Genomic DNA, 15,830 nt, shown 5'->3' with positions numbered 1-15,830 from the left:
AGTGACCTCACTGAGAAAGGAGAGGGCTTGTCTGGCCCTTTCCATGGTTTCACTGTGACCCAGTGCCATGCTTTTAGGTAAGACAGAGGATGTCCTCTGCCAACAACTGGACCAGAAACCCTCATGTCAGCCTCTTTTCATTCCCTAATCCCCATTATCAAACCCATTCCTTCATTTTCCTCTCATCCCCACCAAAGAATGAGTCAACACTGGGCATGAGAAAAACACCACTGAATTTTCTTTTAGGGCAGCAGAGAGCTCAGCAGAGCCAAGGAGGGTTGAGGGACCACCTCTTCAGGCTGGAAATTCACAGACGGCCATGTAGGAGGAAGAGCATGAGGTGTCATTCCACACCCCATCCTTAAGAAGGATCACACAGTCCTCCCCTGAGCCAAAGTTATTAGGCTCATTCTTCTTCCAGTTGCTATAGGTCAGCCTCCCTCCTGTCAAATAAACAAACTGGCCTTCCATCGCTTCATCTGTGATGCCCAGGAAGGCATGGTCCTTGGCCACTTCCATGATGGCTTTATTCTCCTCAGCATTCTTAGGAGTGGCCACAGTGGCCTGGAGCTCAGCGCACAGAGCCTTCACTTTGGAAAAAGGCATCTTTTCACCATTGGTCACATAGAGCTTCTTTCCAGATCTCTTGCCCAAGGAGAAGGCTTGCACTGAAATCACAAAGGGTGGGTGGGATTGACTTGGCCTGGAGCCCAGGCCAGTAGGTGACCAAGCCCTTGTCAGAGCGTCAGGACTCTGAAAAAAGAGCCCATGTGCAACCCCTCAGTCAGGTCCTAATCAGGAGCTCCTCAGCGTGGATAAGGCTCTGAGGGAGAACTCGCCTCTCCTGGGGGAGATGTGCTGGAGACAGTCCCCGGCACACTGCCCCAGTGCAGGTGGACAGGGAATCAGGAGTGGGCCCTGCTGCCAGGCTTGGATGCCAGGACAGAAAGGGGCAGGGTCAGCCATCTGAAAACAGTGGGTGCTGAGGAAAGAGTGAAGATTTGGAGGCTTCAGACTTCCATGCAATCCTTTCTTTGCTGTTTCCCCACCTGAGTGATGTTGATTGAATTATCTGCAACTCCTATTTCCTCTCACTTGTAAATTAAATAAGCATAATGGTCACAAACAGCAGTGACGAGAGGACAGAATGAAACCATAGTGTGAGAACATGCCAACCTAGCACAGGCCCTGGTATATAACCGTGTTCACAATTGTCAGTTCTCCTCCACCCTCCTGAAAGCCCAGAGTGCTCAAGGACAGAGGGAGAGCAGGAACCCACTGGGGCAGGAAGAGGCTTACATTTTTTGATGTGGTTCAGTTCTGTTTCCAAGCTCCTCAGCTCTCTCTCTAAGTTAGCCAACTTTGTCTCCATAGCTGCAAAGCAATAGGAGAAGGGCAGATACTGAGAAAAAGACCCTACATTCAAAAACAGAGTATTTTTGGGGGGATGAAAGTTTATTAAGAAGTACTAGAGGCCCAGTACATGAAATTCGTGCATGGGTGGGGATGTTCTTAGCCCAGCCTGCACCCTCTCCAATCTGGGACCCCTCGAGGGATGTCCAACTGCCTGGTAGGATCGGGCCTAAATGGGCAGTCAGACATCCTTCTTACAATCCAGGACTGCTGGTTCTCAACTGCTCACCTGCCTGCCTGCATGATTGCCCCTAACTGCTTCTGCTTGCCAGCCTGATCACCCCTAACCACTCCCCTGCCAGCCTGATTGATGCCTAACTGCTCCCCTGCCAGCCTGATTACCCCTAACTGCCCTCCCCTGCAGGCCTGGTCACCCCCAACTGCCCTCCCCTGCAGGTGTGGTCCCCCCAACTGCCCTCCCCTACTGGCCGTCTTGTGGCAGCCATCTTGTGTCCACATGGGGTAGCCATCTTTGACCACATGGGGGCAGCCATCTTGTGTGTTGGAGTGATGGTCAATTTGCATATCACTTTTTTATTAGATAGGATGCTTATTCCATAAAAATAAGAAAACAAAAGGAAGTGAAAAAACAAAACATAACTGAATTCCTGCCTTCTCAGACAATTCATAACTCTTATAAGCTGTAACTCTGAAACTAGCAATAACAATAGCAGTAATGGTAACTTGCAAATTGTAGCTCTGGATCCTTTTCTTCCCATACTGCTTAAATACTGTTATATTATGCTCATTTATAGGAAAAGACCAAAGTCATTCTCCTTTTTGAGAAATTTTCTTAATCATGCTTTCATTTCTTATTCCAGGCAAGCTCTTTATCATTCTTATAATAATGATGGGCCAGTGGGCAAATATTTATGTGAGGTCATCAGTTTTGTTTTGTTGGTACTATTTACTTTATTTCACTTCAGATAAATGTATTTAGTTACTCTATTCATTACTTTATTGACCAGGGATCTCGTGAAGCAGACCATCTTCATGCTACTCTTGTGACAACAGGCTTAAACCCAACTTCTGAGGGGACAGGTTTCCTCCTGTGCATCCTAGAACCTGGAATTAGCTGCTCCGGCTGAGAGAGCTGGTCCCTCTGCAGGATATGTGAGGAGTGTCTGGCAGGGTTGCAAGTCTATTCTCAGGCACCTGTGAGAATCCCTTCAGGCCCCAAGTAGGACTGGGTCAGGAAAGCAGAGGTGAGATCTGCCAATGGGGCAGCAGAGAAGCCCTCATCCCCCACCCCACCTGGCCCTAGAGTTCCCGGGCTGGGCCCCTCAGCCCACACTGTGCTGAGATGAGCTCCTTACCTGAACTATCTCCAAGATCTCCTTTTTGGCCCTTCACTCCTGGCGGCCCAGGAGCCCCTTTACTTCCTGGAGGCCCCAGTTTTCCTGGAGGACCCTGCAAGCCTCGGAGCTCCTGCCCTGTTGGAAGATGAAAGACATGTGGCCCAGTGTGTGTCACTCATTCTCTTTTTCCAAAAGCTCAGCACTAGATTCACGTTGACTCCAGAACCACCAGCAAACTAGTGGTGACCTGAGAAAGAAAGACCTGCCTCCAGTGCCAGCTGCCCGGCTGTAGATACTGCCTCTTCACTGACAACCACACCCCACCGATTCCTGCGTGGAATGTGGGAGCCAGGTTATAGCAGCGTCTTTGTTTAGGAGAGAATGACAATGTACAAAAATTATCCTGAGTGATTCATGCCCATCAGCATGTAAGGGGAGCCTGCTCATGGCTCTGTCCCAGATCCCTCTGAGGAGTAAAGATTCAAGAAGTCAGACCAGCCTCAGGTACCTGGTTCTCCTTTTTCTCCCTTGGCTCCATCTCGCCCGTCTCTGCCTGGGGTACCATTGGTAACCGGGATGCCACAGGTAATCACTGAGCAGGCCTTCTGGGCATCTTCACAGGTTGTGGGTTCTGAGAAGGACACTGTCACCACACACAGAAGGGTGGGAAGTGATACAAACCAGAACATGGTCCTCACCTGGTTTGGAGAGAGTGCAGGGAAAGAATTTCATCTCATCCTGTGAGCCAACATTCACTACCACCTCTGGTGTGTTGGACCCTGTGCTCAGGACAGCAGACACACCAGCTGTGACTCTGAGTTTCTCCCAGGCTACTAAGGAGACAGACAAGTAAGTTAGAATTCGATCAGTGCTAAAGCCAACATAGATGCAAGAGGACTTGGTAGGAGCCCATTCTCCCTGGGCCTCCAGTGCCCCCGTGGGTACAAGGCTTAGGGTGTGAGGCAGGCCCTATGCATGACTTAGATCTGCTTCTGTGGCCTGGCACAAAGGCAAGATCACTGCCTGTGTGAGCCTCAGCTCCTCTCAACTCCAGTCTGTGAGGACCAAATGGGCTTCAGCTTCCCTCTTGTTCCCTTCCTATGGACCTGAGAGCTAGACTCAAACTATAGCACAAGATCCGAGCTCCCACAAGGCCCATTTCTTGGCAGGACTTGGTTATGACATCCATTCTCTCATTTCGCATAACAATCCCTTTTACGCTTAGAGGTTCACTAACGTCAGAGCCACAGTTGTTTCTCCAAGTCTGTCAATCATTTCATCTATGATTTTTTACTCTATGACAGGCCCTTGCTGGTGCTTAGGACCCAGAGGCTGGGCTCTGACCCTCCCAAGGAACCCTCTTTGATCATTGATCTTGGCTACATAAGACTTAGAATTGCTTTGTTCCCTTGGTTTGAAGTTTTCTCTTGTGAGGCATTTATTTATTTTTATTTTTTGCCACCAGAACTCAGGCTCCTAGAATTTCTGTTTATACTCAGCCTGGCCTGATTTCAGCTCATTCTTCTTCTGGCAGGCTTCTCTGCATTCTTCCTAGAGGCCCCCCAGTTCTGTACCCCCACCCTGCTATCAGAGTCCCCTCCAGCCTTTGCTCAAGCTGGTCCCTGTTCCAGAAAGTCTTCGTAGCTCAGCCCTATGGGCCTCTCCCTCTGCTCCTCTCTGACCACTAATCCCAATGTTGCTGGTCCTTGTTGCATAACTACCATCTGCCCTTACCTACCCCGCAGCTCCCAGAACTCTTCCCTCCCTCCAGAACACAATGAGAAGTAGTGATTTGGAAGGAAACTTTATCACATTTTCTCCACTTTTCCTTTTTCTATCTTGTTCCCCACCCCCTGCCCTCCTTCCCTGATTATACCAAAAGCCAAGGTCAAGTTTAAACATACCTCACTTCCGTTCTTCCCTTTGACTGAAAAGACCACCCTTTAGTTTGCTGATAGTCAACTGGATCTAAGAAGAACATAAATGGCACAGGTCAGAGAGAGACAGAGGCCCTGAGTGGGCCTGACAGCCCCACCAACGCCCCAGCCTGGACCTCACGAGGATCAAGTCAAGTGGCCAGACTCTTGGCCCAGGACTCCACCTCTGTCCTCCAGAAACGACTTACTAGGGCCTCCTCAGAGCACGAAGGCTGTGGCAGGGAAGCTGTCCTCTAGCCCAGGCCTCTGGCAGATGCCTCAGCAATGTCAGACACAATTAGCCTGGTGACCAGGACAGTGCTGGACTGGCCTTCACCCCAAGTTAATAAACAACCATTATTAGAACTCCTATATTCTGGGCAGCTCTCCAGGACTGATGGTGGGCCCTTCAGCCCCACTGGGCAGCTCTCTAATACCCTAAACTCCTCCTTCTACTGGCCCCTCCAATGCATCCATCTCTATAGCTCGGCAACTGACCCTCTAGAATCACAGATTCTCAGGCTGTTTTCCTACAGACATTTTTTACAGAAGAGACAAGCATAGACATTCTACCAAACACATGCTCACGTGTGTGCATGCACACACACACACACACACACACACACACACAAGAACACGCCTCTATATCTGTAGTTCAACCTCCATTTGTGTTTAGTCTACTGACAACACTGATTCCCCTCTTTCCAACCTTCTCATTCAGAACACTTATCAAATGTCTTCCTTGGGCATGTCACAGGGCTAGGCACAAGGAGAAGTATTTGTAGGTAAGTTACAGTCAAAGCTGAATGTGGCATTTGCACTCGCTGTTCCAGCCCAGGACACTTGCCTCTATCTTTGCAGAATTGTTTGTTGTCATTCAGATTTCAGCTTAAATATTATCTCTGGAGAAAGTGCTTTCCTTAACCATTTAACTTTAAGTATCCACTCTATCAAAATTGTAATTATAGTCTTATGTAATTATCGTAAATTACGTAATTTACGTCTGCAACATAATCTTAAATATATATATATATATATATATATATATATATATATACACACACACACACACACACACACACACTTGAGTTTTTACAGAAAGGAAAGGAGAGGGATAGAGAGTTAGAAACATCAATCAGCTGCCTCCTGCATACCCCCTACAGGGGATGTGCCCGCAACCAAGGTACATGCCCTTGACTGGAATCGAACCTGGGACCTTTCAGTCCACAGGCTGACGCTCTATCCACTGAGCCAAACCAGTTTTGGCTGCAATATAATCTTTATTTGGTTGTGTATTTAATGACCACACGATTCCTTAGAGCAGAAGTCCTGTTCATCAGCTGTTGTATCCCCACCTAGAAGAGTGCCTGGAAACAGAGTCAATGGTCAACAGACATCAATGGAATGACTGAATCCCCAGCATCATGTCCTCAAAGCAACCCTCTTGATTTCTCTCCAGCCAGCGTGAACACCTGTGACACTGTTTCAGGGTACTTACTTTTCTAAGAACATTTGATTCAGCTCCTTGTCTCCAGGGTGCAACCCAGGGCTGGGTACACAGAAGGACGTGCTGAGATAGTGAGGAGAGAAGCGGAGACCATGAGTGGGGCAGGTACCAGACCAGTCCGTGGCTCCTCCAGGCCTGGGTTTCCAGGGGTGTCCAGTTCTTATAGTCAAAGCCTGACCAAGTCACCTTTTCCAAGTCCCTGACATGACCTTTGATTCCCGCCCTCCCCGAAACTTACACTCACTCTCTGAAGCACTTAGTCTTATCAAATAACTCAAAAGGTTTTGGTTTTCCCTGGTGGGGAACAGGGACTGCTCTTGCTTTGATCTTGCTTTGTGATTGGTGTTTTGACTTCTCAAAAGTCATCAGTCCTGTGTATTCAAGTCCTCATGCCTGTTCAGCAATCCAAGGTTCCTGTTGTAAAGGAGCCTGCCAGGCACTACGAGTGGCCCTTTGTGAAGAAGACCCTTCTCAAGGCTATGTTTCCTGATGCCATTGACACAACTTTGAAGGGGCAATAGGTTCAGAGGACAAGGGGTATTCAACCCATTCAGCAAATGAGCAGACCTTCCAGACAGGTAACGGGTCTAGTAATATTAATGTCGTTTTTTTAACATTCGTTTAAAATCTTGCTTGGCGTTGACTTGTATTGACATAACCTTCAAACATGTGGTATCTACAGAACGTGTGAAGTGCAATTAACAAGTTTTGCTTGAAAAACTTTGTGTTTGGTTTGGTTTTTGTTGCAAAACTAGGGCTAAGAAGATGGCGGATGAAGAGCATATTCGGCACTGCATGCTTCACGAGTTCCAATTAGGAAGAAAAGCAAGTGAGGCTGCAAAAAACATCTGTACTGCTCTTGGTCAAGATGCAGTTAGCACCAGAAAATGCCAGCGTTGGTTTGAGAAATTTCGCGAGGGAAATTTTTCGTTAGATGACAAGAGTGGTCGAGGCCGTGTGTCCAATTTTGATCAAGAAGCTCTTCAAGCTCTTTTGGTGCAAAATCCTCAAATTACCCAACAAGAGCTTGTGACAACTTTAAATTGTTCACAAAAAACAATTTCCAATCAATTGCGTGCACTTGGCAAAGTCCAAAAGTTTGAAAAATGGGTTCCTCATGAGTTGACCGACAACAACCATAATCAAAGAGTCACAATTTGCAGTTCGCTCCTCTCTCGTCAAAACCGTTTGCCGTTTTTAGAGCAAATTGTTACCGGAGATGAAGAATGGGTGCTGTATGTTAATTTGAAAAGGCGGCCTCAATGGTTGGACAAAAATGAGGCTCCGCAGCCCACGCCAAAACCTGACTTGCATGCGAAAAAAGTGATGTTGTGTGTTTGGTGGAATTTTAAAGGAATTCTTCATTATGAACTTTTACCATCTAACCAAACCATTACAAGTGCAGTGTATAGTGCCCAATTGGAAAGGTTAGCCCAAGCTTTAAGAGAAAAAGAACCCGCGCTGATTAATCGGAAGGGCGTAATTCTTCACTACGATAACGCACGACCGCATACTGCAAGAATCACTGCTGAAAAACTGCGCCAGTTGGAATGGGAAGTTCTCCCTCAACCTGCATATTCTCCTGATAGTGCCCCTTCCGATTACCATTTGTTTCGTTCTTTGCAAAACTTTCTTCTTGGAAAAAAATTTAATAATGAAGAATGCCTCAAAAATGCATTGACCGAATTTTTTGCATCAAAATCACAAGAATTTTACAACAGAGGGATTAAAATACTTCCTGAGCATTGGGCACAAGTAGTAGAAAACAACGGCAACTATATTGTTGATTAAATTTTGTTGTATTGTTTAAATAAATTTGATTTAAAAAAAGTATTAGAAAATGACATTAATTATTATTAGACCTAATAGAAATTTGAAACTGAGTGACTACATAAAACCAGGACCCTGAATGTGTTATATGAGGAAGAGGAGCTTGGGACAGAGGGAGGGATGTGCCCGGTCAGCTAAGGCATAATAAGAAAGCTTTGACTCTGCGCACACATTTCTACAAGTCTGTATTCTCATAGATTGGAAGTTTGAATGTATGCTATTATTGTTGTGTGCTATGATTGTTATTAATACATTTTTCTGTTTATGCCAGGATGAAAATTTGTTTTTCAAGGGACGCAGCTCATCACAACCTAGTGTGCCATGGGGACATAAAAGCAATGGAGGACCTTGCCCTTAACCCAGGATTTGTTCAGATGGAATCAGGTAAATTTAAATTTTGCAAAAATTGGCAAACCCAGTAGGAAATAAACAGAGTGAAAGCTGATTGAGACGACAAGCCTCAGAAATAGTCCTCTAGCAAGGAAAATCACCAACAAAATGAAAAGACAACCCACTGAATGGGAGAACATATTCACCAAGAGTACATCTGATAAGGGGTTAATATTAGAAATTTATAAAGAATTTACATGGCTCAACATTAAAAACAATCAAGCCAATTAAAAATGAGCAAAGAACCTGAATAGACACTTCTTCAAAAAGGATGTACAGATGGGCAATAAACGTACAAAAAGAGTTTGTGACAGCATAGTTGGACCTGGAGAGTATTATGCTCAGTGAAATAAGCCAGTCAGAGAAAGACAAATACCATATGATCTCACCTATATGTGGAATCTAGTGAACAAAATAAATTAGCAAACAAAATAGATGCAGAGAACAAATTAACAGCTATTGTGGGGAGGAGAGCTGGGGTGACTGGTTGAAGAAAGTGAAGGAATTAAGCAAAAAAGAAAACTCATAGACACAGACAATAAAGAAAAAGGGGGTAGAGGGAGGTAGAGGAGGGTAAAGGGGGACAAATGGTGACAGAAGACTTGACTTTGGGTGGTGAACACACAATATCATATACAGATGACATATTATAGAATTGTACACCTGAAACCCATATAATTTTGTTAACCAATGTCACCCCAACAAATTCAATAAAATTTTAAAAATTAAAAATAAGTAGCCCTTCAAGGACTGCTGACTCTGTACAACAGAGAGATTAATATTTTTAGAAAAACAATATAAATAAATAGAAAATAAAATAAAAAAATTAATAAAATACAAAGTAAATAATATATTTAATGAACTTGAATAAGGAAATAACTATAGAGCTAATAATAAAACAAAACTGGTTCCTTGCAAAAAAAATAATAAATTTGGCAAATATGATCATGGTAGTTTGAATTATTATTCCTCATTTGAACCATCTTCTTATCATAAAATTTTATTGAATTTTGTTCTTATCATAGAATTTTATATTCAAACTCTTTGTAGAGTCCCCTACTAGACAGAATACATGGAGTAAACACCCTATTGATATTTGGCTTGGCTGTATGACAGTGAGCAGACATGAAGGGAGCAGTAGCTTCCAACATACTTATAAGTTTAACCTGGCCTCTTCTTGCTTTTTCTAATTATGGGAAGAATATGTCCCTGTTACCCACTAATAACAGAATAATTATATGACATGGAGTACCCACCTGAAAGCCTGAAGTAAAAACTGGCTATGAAAGTCCAGCCAAACATTAATGGTTAATAGCACAGTGTGACTTCCTGTATTTATAGTCCAGTTCTATCAGTAACTGGCTGCATGATCTTTGACAATTCACTTTAATATCTATTTTTATTCTTATTCTTATTTGTATATTGGGGATAATAGGGCTAAAGAAGATGACGTGAGTTAATACAAGTACAGTATAGTGCCTGGCACATACTAAGTGTGATGAGAGTATCAGCCATTAGACCAAGTAAGGTATATCCTAGAAATGGAAGGATGGTTCAATATAAAAAAAAAATGAATTCATGTAACTCATTAATTTATATATGCTGAGTGGCCAGATTATTATATATCTCTGGACCCATAAAAATCTGGCCACTCAGTGTATATCCTATATAATAAAAGGCTAATATGCAAATTGTCCCCTGTACCAGGAGTTTGACCAGCAGACATGCCAGCCAACCACCCATGTCCCCTCCCCCTGGCCAGGCTGACCAGACCCCACCCATGCACGAATTCATGCACCAGGCGTCTAATATATATATATATACACCAAGTGGCCAGATTATTATGCGTTCAGAGATCATAATAATCTGGTCACTCAGTGTATAAGATGTTTTACTGCAGATATATACAATCTTAAAATTTGAAGTTTACCTGGTCTCAAAACTAATACATGGTCTCAAAATTCTTCATACATTTTCTTCCTGCAATGAAAACTTTCTAGAGTTGATTTAAAACAGTCCAAATGAATAGTTCTCCAGTTTGGGGGAGATCCAAGATGGCTGATCGGGTAGACATCTAACCGCAGCAGCACACAACAATTTCAATGGAATACAACTAAAGTGTAGAGTGGACATCGCCCAGAGCTACAGGTAGTCGACTGACTGAAAACTCTACAATAGGAAGGAAGGAGAAAACCAGAAAGAAAATCAGAGGAGCTGAAAAAAGCCTAAGGTACGGGAACATGCTGCGCGCTCGCACGCGCATGGAGAGGTCGCAGCCTGAGAGGAGAGAGGGCTGGGTGCTGCCTGGCGTTCCCTAGCAGGAAGGAAATAAAACCCCCAGCCTGGGCTGAACCCCCGAACCAGCAGCGCTGAGCCCCAGATATGAGCCAGACCCTGGGGACCCGGGCTCCGGCGGGGGAGACGGGACTGTGAGGAGGAACCCCAAGTGAGCAGCGAAAAGCAGGACCCCCGGAGTCGCGCGCACATTGCACGCAGAGGACTGAATGTTGACTCTGATGCTGGATTACCCTAGCGGGAAGAAACAAAGCCTCCGGCGGCGCTGAGCCTCAGCCCGGACTGCTCTGAACCCCAGTCCTGGACCAGACCCTGGGGACCCAGGCCCGGGCAGGGGGAGACGGGGCTGTGAGGCAGAATCCCAGAGGAGTGGCGAAAAGTGGAGCCCCCAGAGTCGCGCGCACTGCACGCAGAGGACAGTCTGTTGACTCTGATCCTAGACTCCCCTAGCGGGAAGAAGAAAAAAAAGAAAAAAGCTCCAGACTGGAGGAATGCAACAGGGAGCAGGAGCCCCTGCCAGACACCAGCCAGCCGGGCGCCGGCAGGGAGCGGGTGATGGGGCCCCCAGGGGTGGGGGGGTGCCCCTGAGCCTTCGACCTCTGAGTGCAGGCAACGGAGCCAAGGCCGGGGGCTGCTTCCTGGGCGGCGCCGACCCCGGCAACAGGCTGAAGCAGCACAGGAGCCCGTGGAGAACAAAGGGGTGCCACAGGCCAACCTGCTGAGCTCCCAGGACAAGGAGGAAGAAACCAAAGTTCTCAATGTGAAGAAATCAAGTGAGAGCAAAAGATAGTAAAATTACTTAAGAAAGAATACAAAGAAGATCTTGAAAAATCAAAGACTTAAGTCAGAACTCAACTCACCAGCCAACATTGCAACATAAATGCATTTAAAAAAAAAAAAAAAAAAAAAAAGGACAGAATGTTGGAACAGCGGTGGCCAGGCCTAGAGTGGCCAGGCACAAGGCAGTGGCAACTGGGCCTGGAGCAACAACAGCCAGGCCCCAGAGCCGCAGCAGCCAGAACCAAAGCAACAACAGCCAGCACTGGAGCAGCCAGACCTGGGGCAGTGGCAGCCAGGCCTGAGGCTGAGGCAGCCAAGCCCAGGGTGGCCAGTCCAGAAACACCCAGACCCGGAGTGGCTGGGCCCAGAGAAGCTGGGCCCAGAGCAGCCGGGTTGGGAGCAGCCAGGCCTAGAACAGCAGTAGCCAAGCCCGGAGCATCCAGGCTGGGAGCGGCCAGACTCAGAGCGGCCGGGCCCGGGGCAGCTGGGCCCAGAGCAGCCGGGTCTGGTGCAGCCAGGCCCAGAGCAGCAGCTGCCAGGCTGGGAGCAGCCAGGCCCGGAGCAGCTGGGTCTGGTGCGGCCAGGCCCGGAGCAGCGGCTGCCAGGCTGGGAGCGGCCAGGCCCGGAGCGGCCAGGCCCGGAGCAGCAGCAGCCAGGTCCAGAGCAACTAGGTCGGGAGCAGGAGTGACCAGACCCGGAGCAGCTGGTTGTGGAATGAACCAGAGCAACAGAGGCCAGGCCCGGAGCAGCTCGCTCCTCGCCTGCCCCTGCCCCACGGCTGCCTCTCAGACATGGCTGGAAACTTTTGTGAGAACTTGAGGGTCTGCTGAATCAAGTGATGAAGGCTTAGATCTGGATGTGTTGAGTTAGTATAGCGCTGGGGTGTTGATCTGTGAGTGCCTTGGGTGGGGCCTGGATGAGGCTGGTTGACCTATTTGGAAATGTCTTTTGTGTGAAATGTATCATTGGGCATGTGGTGGTATTATTGATATGAGAAAATGCTAAGTAACTGATTTACTATCTGAAAAAGGATTTACTCTCAGGGAAAAGGAGGGAGGAAGAGACTGAACATAAACTGTGCACCTATGGATGAGGACAATGGGGAATGGGGAGGGGGTGGAGGGTGGGGTGGGAACCTGGTGGAGGGGGGAAGAAATGAGGAACCTTTGTAACAATATGAACAATAAAGATTGATTTAAAAAAAATAGTTCTCCAGTTTTGTCATTAAGATCTCAGTTTCATCTCTGATTCATCATTACTCTGGCCATAGAGTGGTGGCTTCTTAAAGTGAAGTGTGGGCAGGTCTTCTCTCTTACTGCTTTCCATATGTGGGGTGTAGAGAAAATGATGATTCCTGCTCACAGGAGGAACTACATGTCAGTGGGGACAGTGCTGCTTCTTGGCCCATCCTGGCTGGTTGTTTGGTTCCTTTGATTACAAATGACAACCCTTCTCAAGAGCTAATTCTTCAGACAAGGGATCCTGTAAGCCTCTAGCTGCACATTTCCTACCCTCCATATCATGTCAGTGGACATTTCAATTCATTGTCTCTTGTTCTTTGAGCCCCTGTGTCCCTGCTTCAAGAGAAGCAACTTGCTCACAACTAGGACTTAAACCCCAGCTCACTTCTATGACACTGGCATTCACAAAGCCCCAGGGAAACTCCATATAAGTGATGGACATCCATATTGCCTTCAAACATTCCTGTTCCCAGCTTTATTCTCCTCTTTCTTATCTCCCCATGCCTCAGCAACAACAGTGCCTCTACTGGTTAAGTACTTCAGCAATTTCAGAACTGGGCAAAATTCCTCCATTTCTGCAATAGATGACTTAATTGAGGAAGGTGAAGCAATTGAGCATCCCTACTTGCAAAGATTAGGAAGAGGACAGTACAGTCTCCTCCTGAACCCTGCAGGGAGTGGAGAGGAAGGGATAATTTCTACCCAAGGTGCATCAGCCTTCTTTCCTCTCTTTATCCCCCCTTATACTCCCCAGGGGGGTGGGAATTATTAAATCACTCATGCTGAACAGCCCCCTCCTTGTAGGTTCCATAGTGGGGTCCCTGGGGCATTTCTCCAATCTTAAAAGATGAGGCACTTAAAGCCTCTCATTCTCCCCTGTAGGCTCCACATGCTGGAACCCAGGAATTCAAGATGACTCAATCCATACTAAACATCAGTTTAGTGTTACTAGACTAAAGGAAATGCTAAAAATAATCTGATATAGTTCAATCCATGTTAATGATTAAAATGAGTCACAGCAAACTAGAAAAAAAAGAGGGAACTTCTTTTCCTTGATAAAAGGTATCTATCAGCCAAAACCGGTTTGGCTCAGTGGTAGAGCATCGGTCTGCGGACTGAAAGGTCCCAGGTTCGATTCCGGTCAAGGGCATGTACATTGGTTGCGGGCATATCCCCGGTAGGGAGTGTGCAAGAGGCAGCTAGTCGATGTTTCTCCTCATCGACGTTTCTAGCTCTCTATATCTCTCCCTTCTTCTCTGTAGAAAATCAATAAAATATATTTTTTAAAAATAAAAAAAATAAAAGGTATCTATCAGACTTAAAACAAGCAATATTTTCAATGATGAAATATTGAAAGTATTCTCATTTATAAATTCAGGACCACCCAAAAAAACATAAATTTATCACTAAGGGTTTTCAATAATAAATAAGATCTCCTGATACCTTTAAAATATATATAAATGATTTTTAAGAAATGTAAATATCAAAATGGATAGGCAAAAAGTTCTGTCATTTGTAAATAGAATCTTATGCTTGTAAATTATAAGATAATCAATTATATTAAAAAATATTAGGAGATACATGAGAATCAAGAAAGATGGCTGAATATAGGGTCAATAAAAATAAATCAATAGTTTTCTTTTAAAACATCAATAATTAATTTAAATGTGATAAAAATCATAACAATAGCAAATAAAACCATAAAGTAAAAAATTAATAAGAAATGAAAAAAACATCAATTTTTGGAGGCTTAGACTATTGATCTATAAACAGGAAAAATATACTTCCTTCTTGCTCTTTTGAATTTTGGAGAAGGCTCAGTAATTTGTGAGCTGGGCCCTAAGCACATGTAGCAAATGACCAGATTAAAAATTGCCATTCATGAAAAAATGAGAAATATTTCTGTACATTCCCATCTGGCTTTGTGGGTTTTGATCCAAAGCTCTCTCTTGCCTAAGAAAGAATTATATGCGCTGAAGAAGAGCATTAGAAGATTTGAAAGTGGAAGAAGTAAGGACCTTTCTGAATGTGGGACACATATGTGGTTGCCTCCTCAAGCCAGTAGGGACATGATCCCATTCCCACGGAGCACTGCTATATGGTCCCACTCCTTGCACACCTGAGACTGGGGTGACTCACTGAGACCTGGGACAGAGCCATGACTAGGGAAAACATCCAGGTGGCTCAGTAGGAAATGAACACATGAAATCACCACCCAAAATGGATACATAGACGTAGAGGAGGAGTTAGTTTAATGCCAGCCACCAACACTGATGTTCTTCCAGTTGTTTTCTGTAACTCCTCATTCACATGTATAAACCAATGACTGGAGAGCAAGGTGCCCTCTACTCAACAAAGAAAGCATAACCTGAGATTGAATTTTCAATTTTTTATCTAAGAGGGGGCTCAGAGCCAGTTAAGTTGATTTATAAAAATATGGAAATGTGATGTGTCTTGGAACCAGAGCAATGGAAACTGATGTTAACACATTCATGATTTATTTAAATCATCTCTGTTCAGTAGAAGAGTAGGGTGGTTATGATGATGAGCTTCAGGTCCACGTAGATGGGTTTGAGTCCAGTCTCTGCCTCTTGCTCCATGTAATAAAACTCAAAAACATTTAACTTCTCTAAATGTCAGTGTCCTCAGACAGAAAGTAATGATGGTTCCATAGCAATGGGTAAATATTAAATAATATTTATTTGCTAAAATGCTTGTCAAGATGCTTGGTACATAGCCTGTGTTCAACAGATAGTCAATGGGGTGATGAGTGGTGTGAACACTTCATGAGATTTGAAGTTGTATGGAGATACTAGTATGTCCATCAGACATACTTGGGTTATGTCTAAGGTGGAGTGAAGATCTTCTCTAGAGGTCCAGGCTTGCTGCTTTTAGGTCAGGGAGTTGAGTTGGTACCCCAAGACTCAAGAAAGTGGATCATATATGCCAATCAACTATAGTGGGTTGGCCTTCATCATGCTGGCCTTCTGACCCCATGGGGAAACTGGCTCTCTGATCCTATGGGGAAACTGACCACTTGTGTCCTCAGAGGCCACAGACTGACAGGTAGTCCCCAAATTTGGAATATTCCAGAAGTCCACCTGTTTCCTTATGCTTTACCAGAACTGCTAATCAATGAGACTGGACAGGGAGTGGGCTG

At 45.3% G+C, this 15,830-nt stretch overlaps 1 protein-coding gene across 4 annotated transcripts; it reads right to left on the bottom strand.

Moving 5' to 3' along the window:
- Positions 1 to 216: 216 nt before the first annotated feature.
- On the bottom strand, positions 217 to 5,025 carry LOC118719079 (mannose-binding protein A). 4 transcript variants are annotated; one of them, XM_045581682.1, is made up of 6 exons: positions 4,837 to 5,025; positions 4,627 to 4,673; positions 3,220 to 3,411; positions 2,730 to 2,846; positions 1,300 to 1,374; positions 217 to 668 (listed from the first exon to the last, which is right to left on the bottom strand). In XM_045581682.1, exons 3-6 carry the CDS (start codon positions 3,398 to 3,400, stop codon positions 295 to 297), a joined length of 747 nt encoding a protein of 248 aa, XP_045437638.1. In that variant the 5' UTR covers positions 3,401 to 3,411; positions 4,627 to 4,673; positions 4,837 to 5,025; the 3' UTR covers positions 217 to 294. The 4 variants fall into 4 exon arrangements, with proteins under 4 accessions (XP_045437638.1, XP_036293960.1, XP_045437639.1 ...); XM_036438067.1 differs by lacking the exon at positions 4,627 to 4,673 and having other exon boundaries at positions 3,220 to 3,409; positions 4,837 to 5,024; XM_045581683.1 differs by lacking the exon at positions 4,837 to 5,025 and having other exon boundaries at positions 3,220 to 3,409; positions 4,616 to 4,830.
- Positions 5,026 to 15,830: the final 10,805 nt, after the last annotated feature.

The sequence above is a fragment of the Pipistrellus kuhlii genome, unplaced genomic scaffold (assembly GCF_014108245.1).
Source record: "Pipistrellus kuhlii isolate mPipKuh1 unplaced genomic scaffold, mPipKuh1.p scaffold_m20_p_15, whole genome shotgun sequence".
Taxonomy (NCBI): Eukaryota; Metazoa; Chordata; class Mammalia; order Chiroptera; family Vespertilionidae; genus Pipistrellus; species Pipistrellus kuhlii.
The sequence above is the reverse complement of the archived record's forward strand: the minus strand, read 5'-3'. Positions and strand labels throughout refer to the sequence as shown.

Coding starts and splice junctions, on each gene's coding strand:
- LOC118719079 (XM_045581682.1), bottom strand. CDS start 3,400: ATGTTCTGGTTTGTATCACTTCCCACCCTTCTGTGTGTGGTGACAGTG. Junction 2,847..3,219: donor GGGAGAAAAAGGAGAACCAG/GTACCTGAGGCT, acceptor ATCTTCCAACAG/GGCAGGAGCTCCGAGGCTTG. Junction 1,375..2,729: donor AGATCTTGGAGATAGTTCAG/GTAAGGAGCTCA, acceptor ATTGCTTTGCAG/CTATGGAGACAAAGTTGGCT.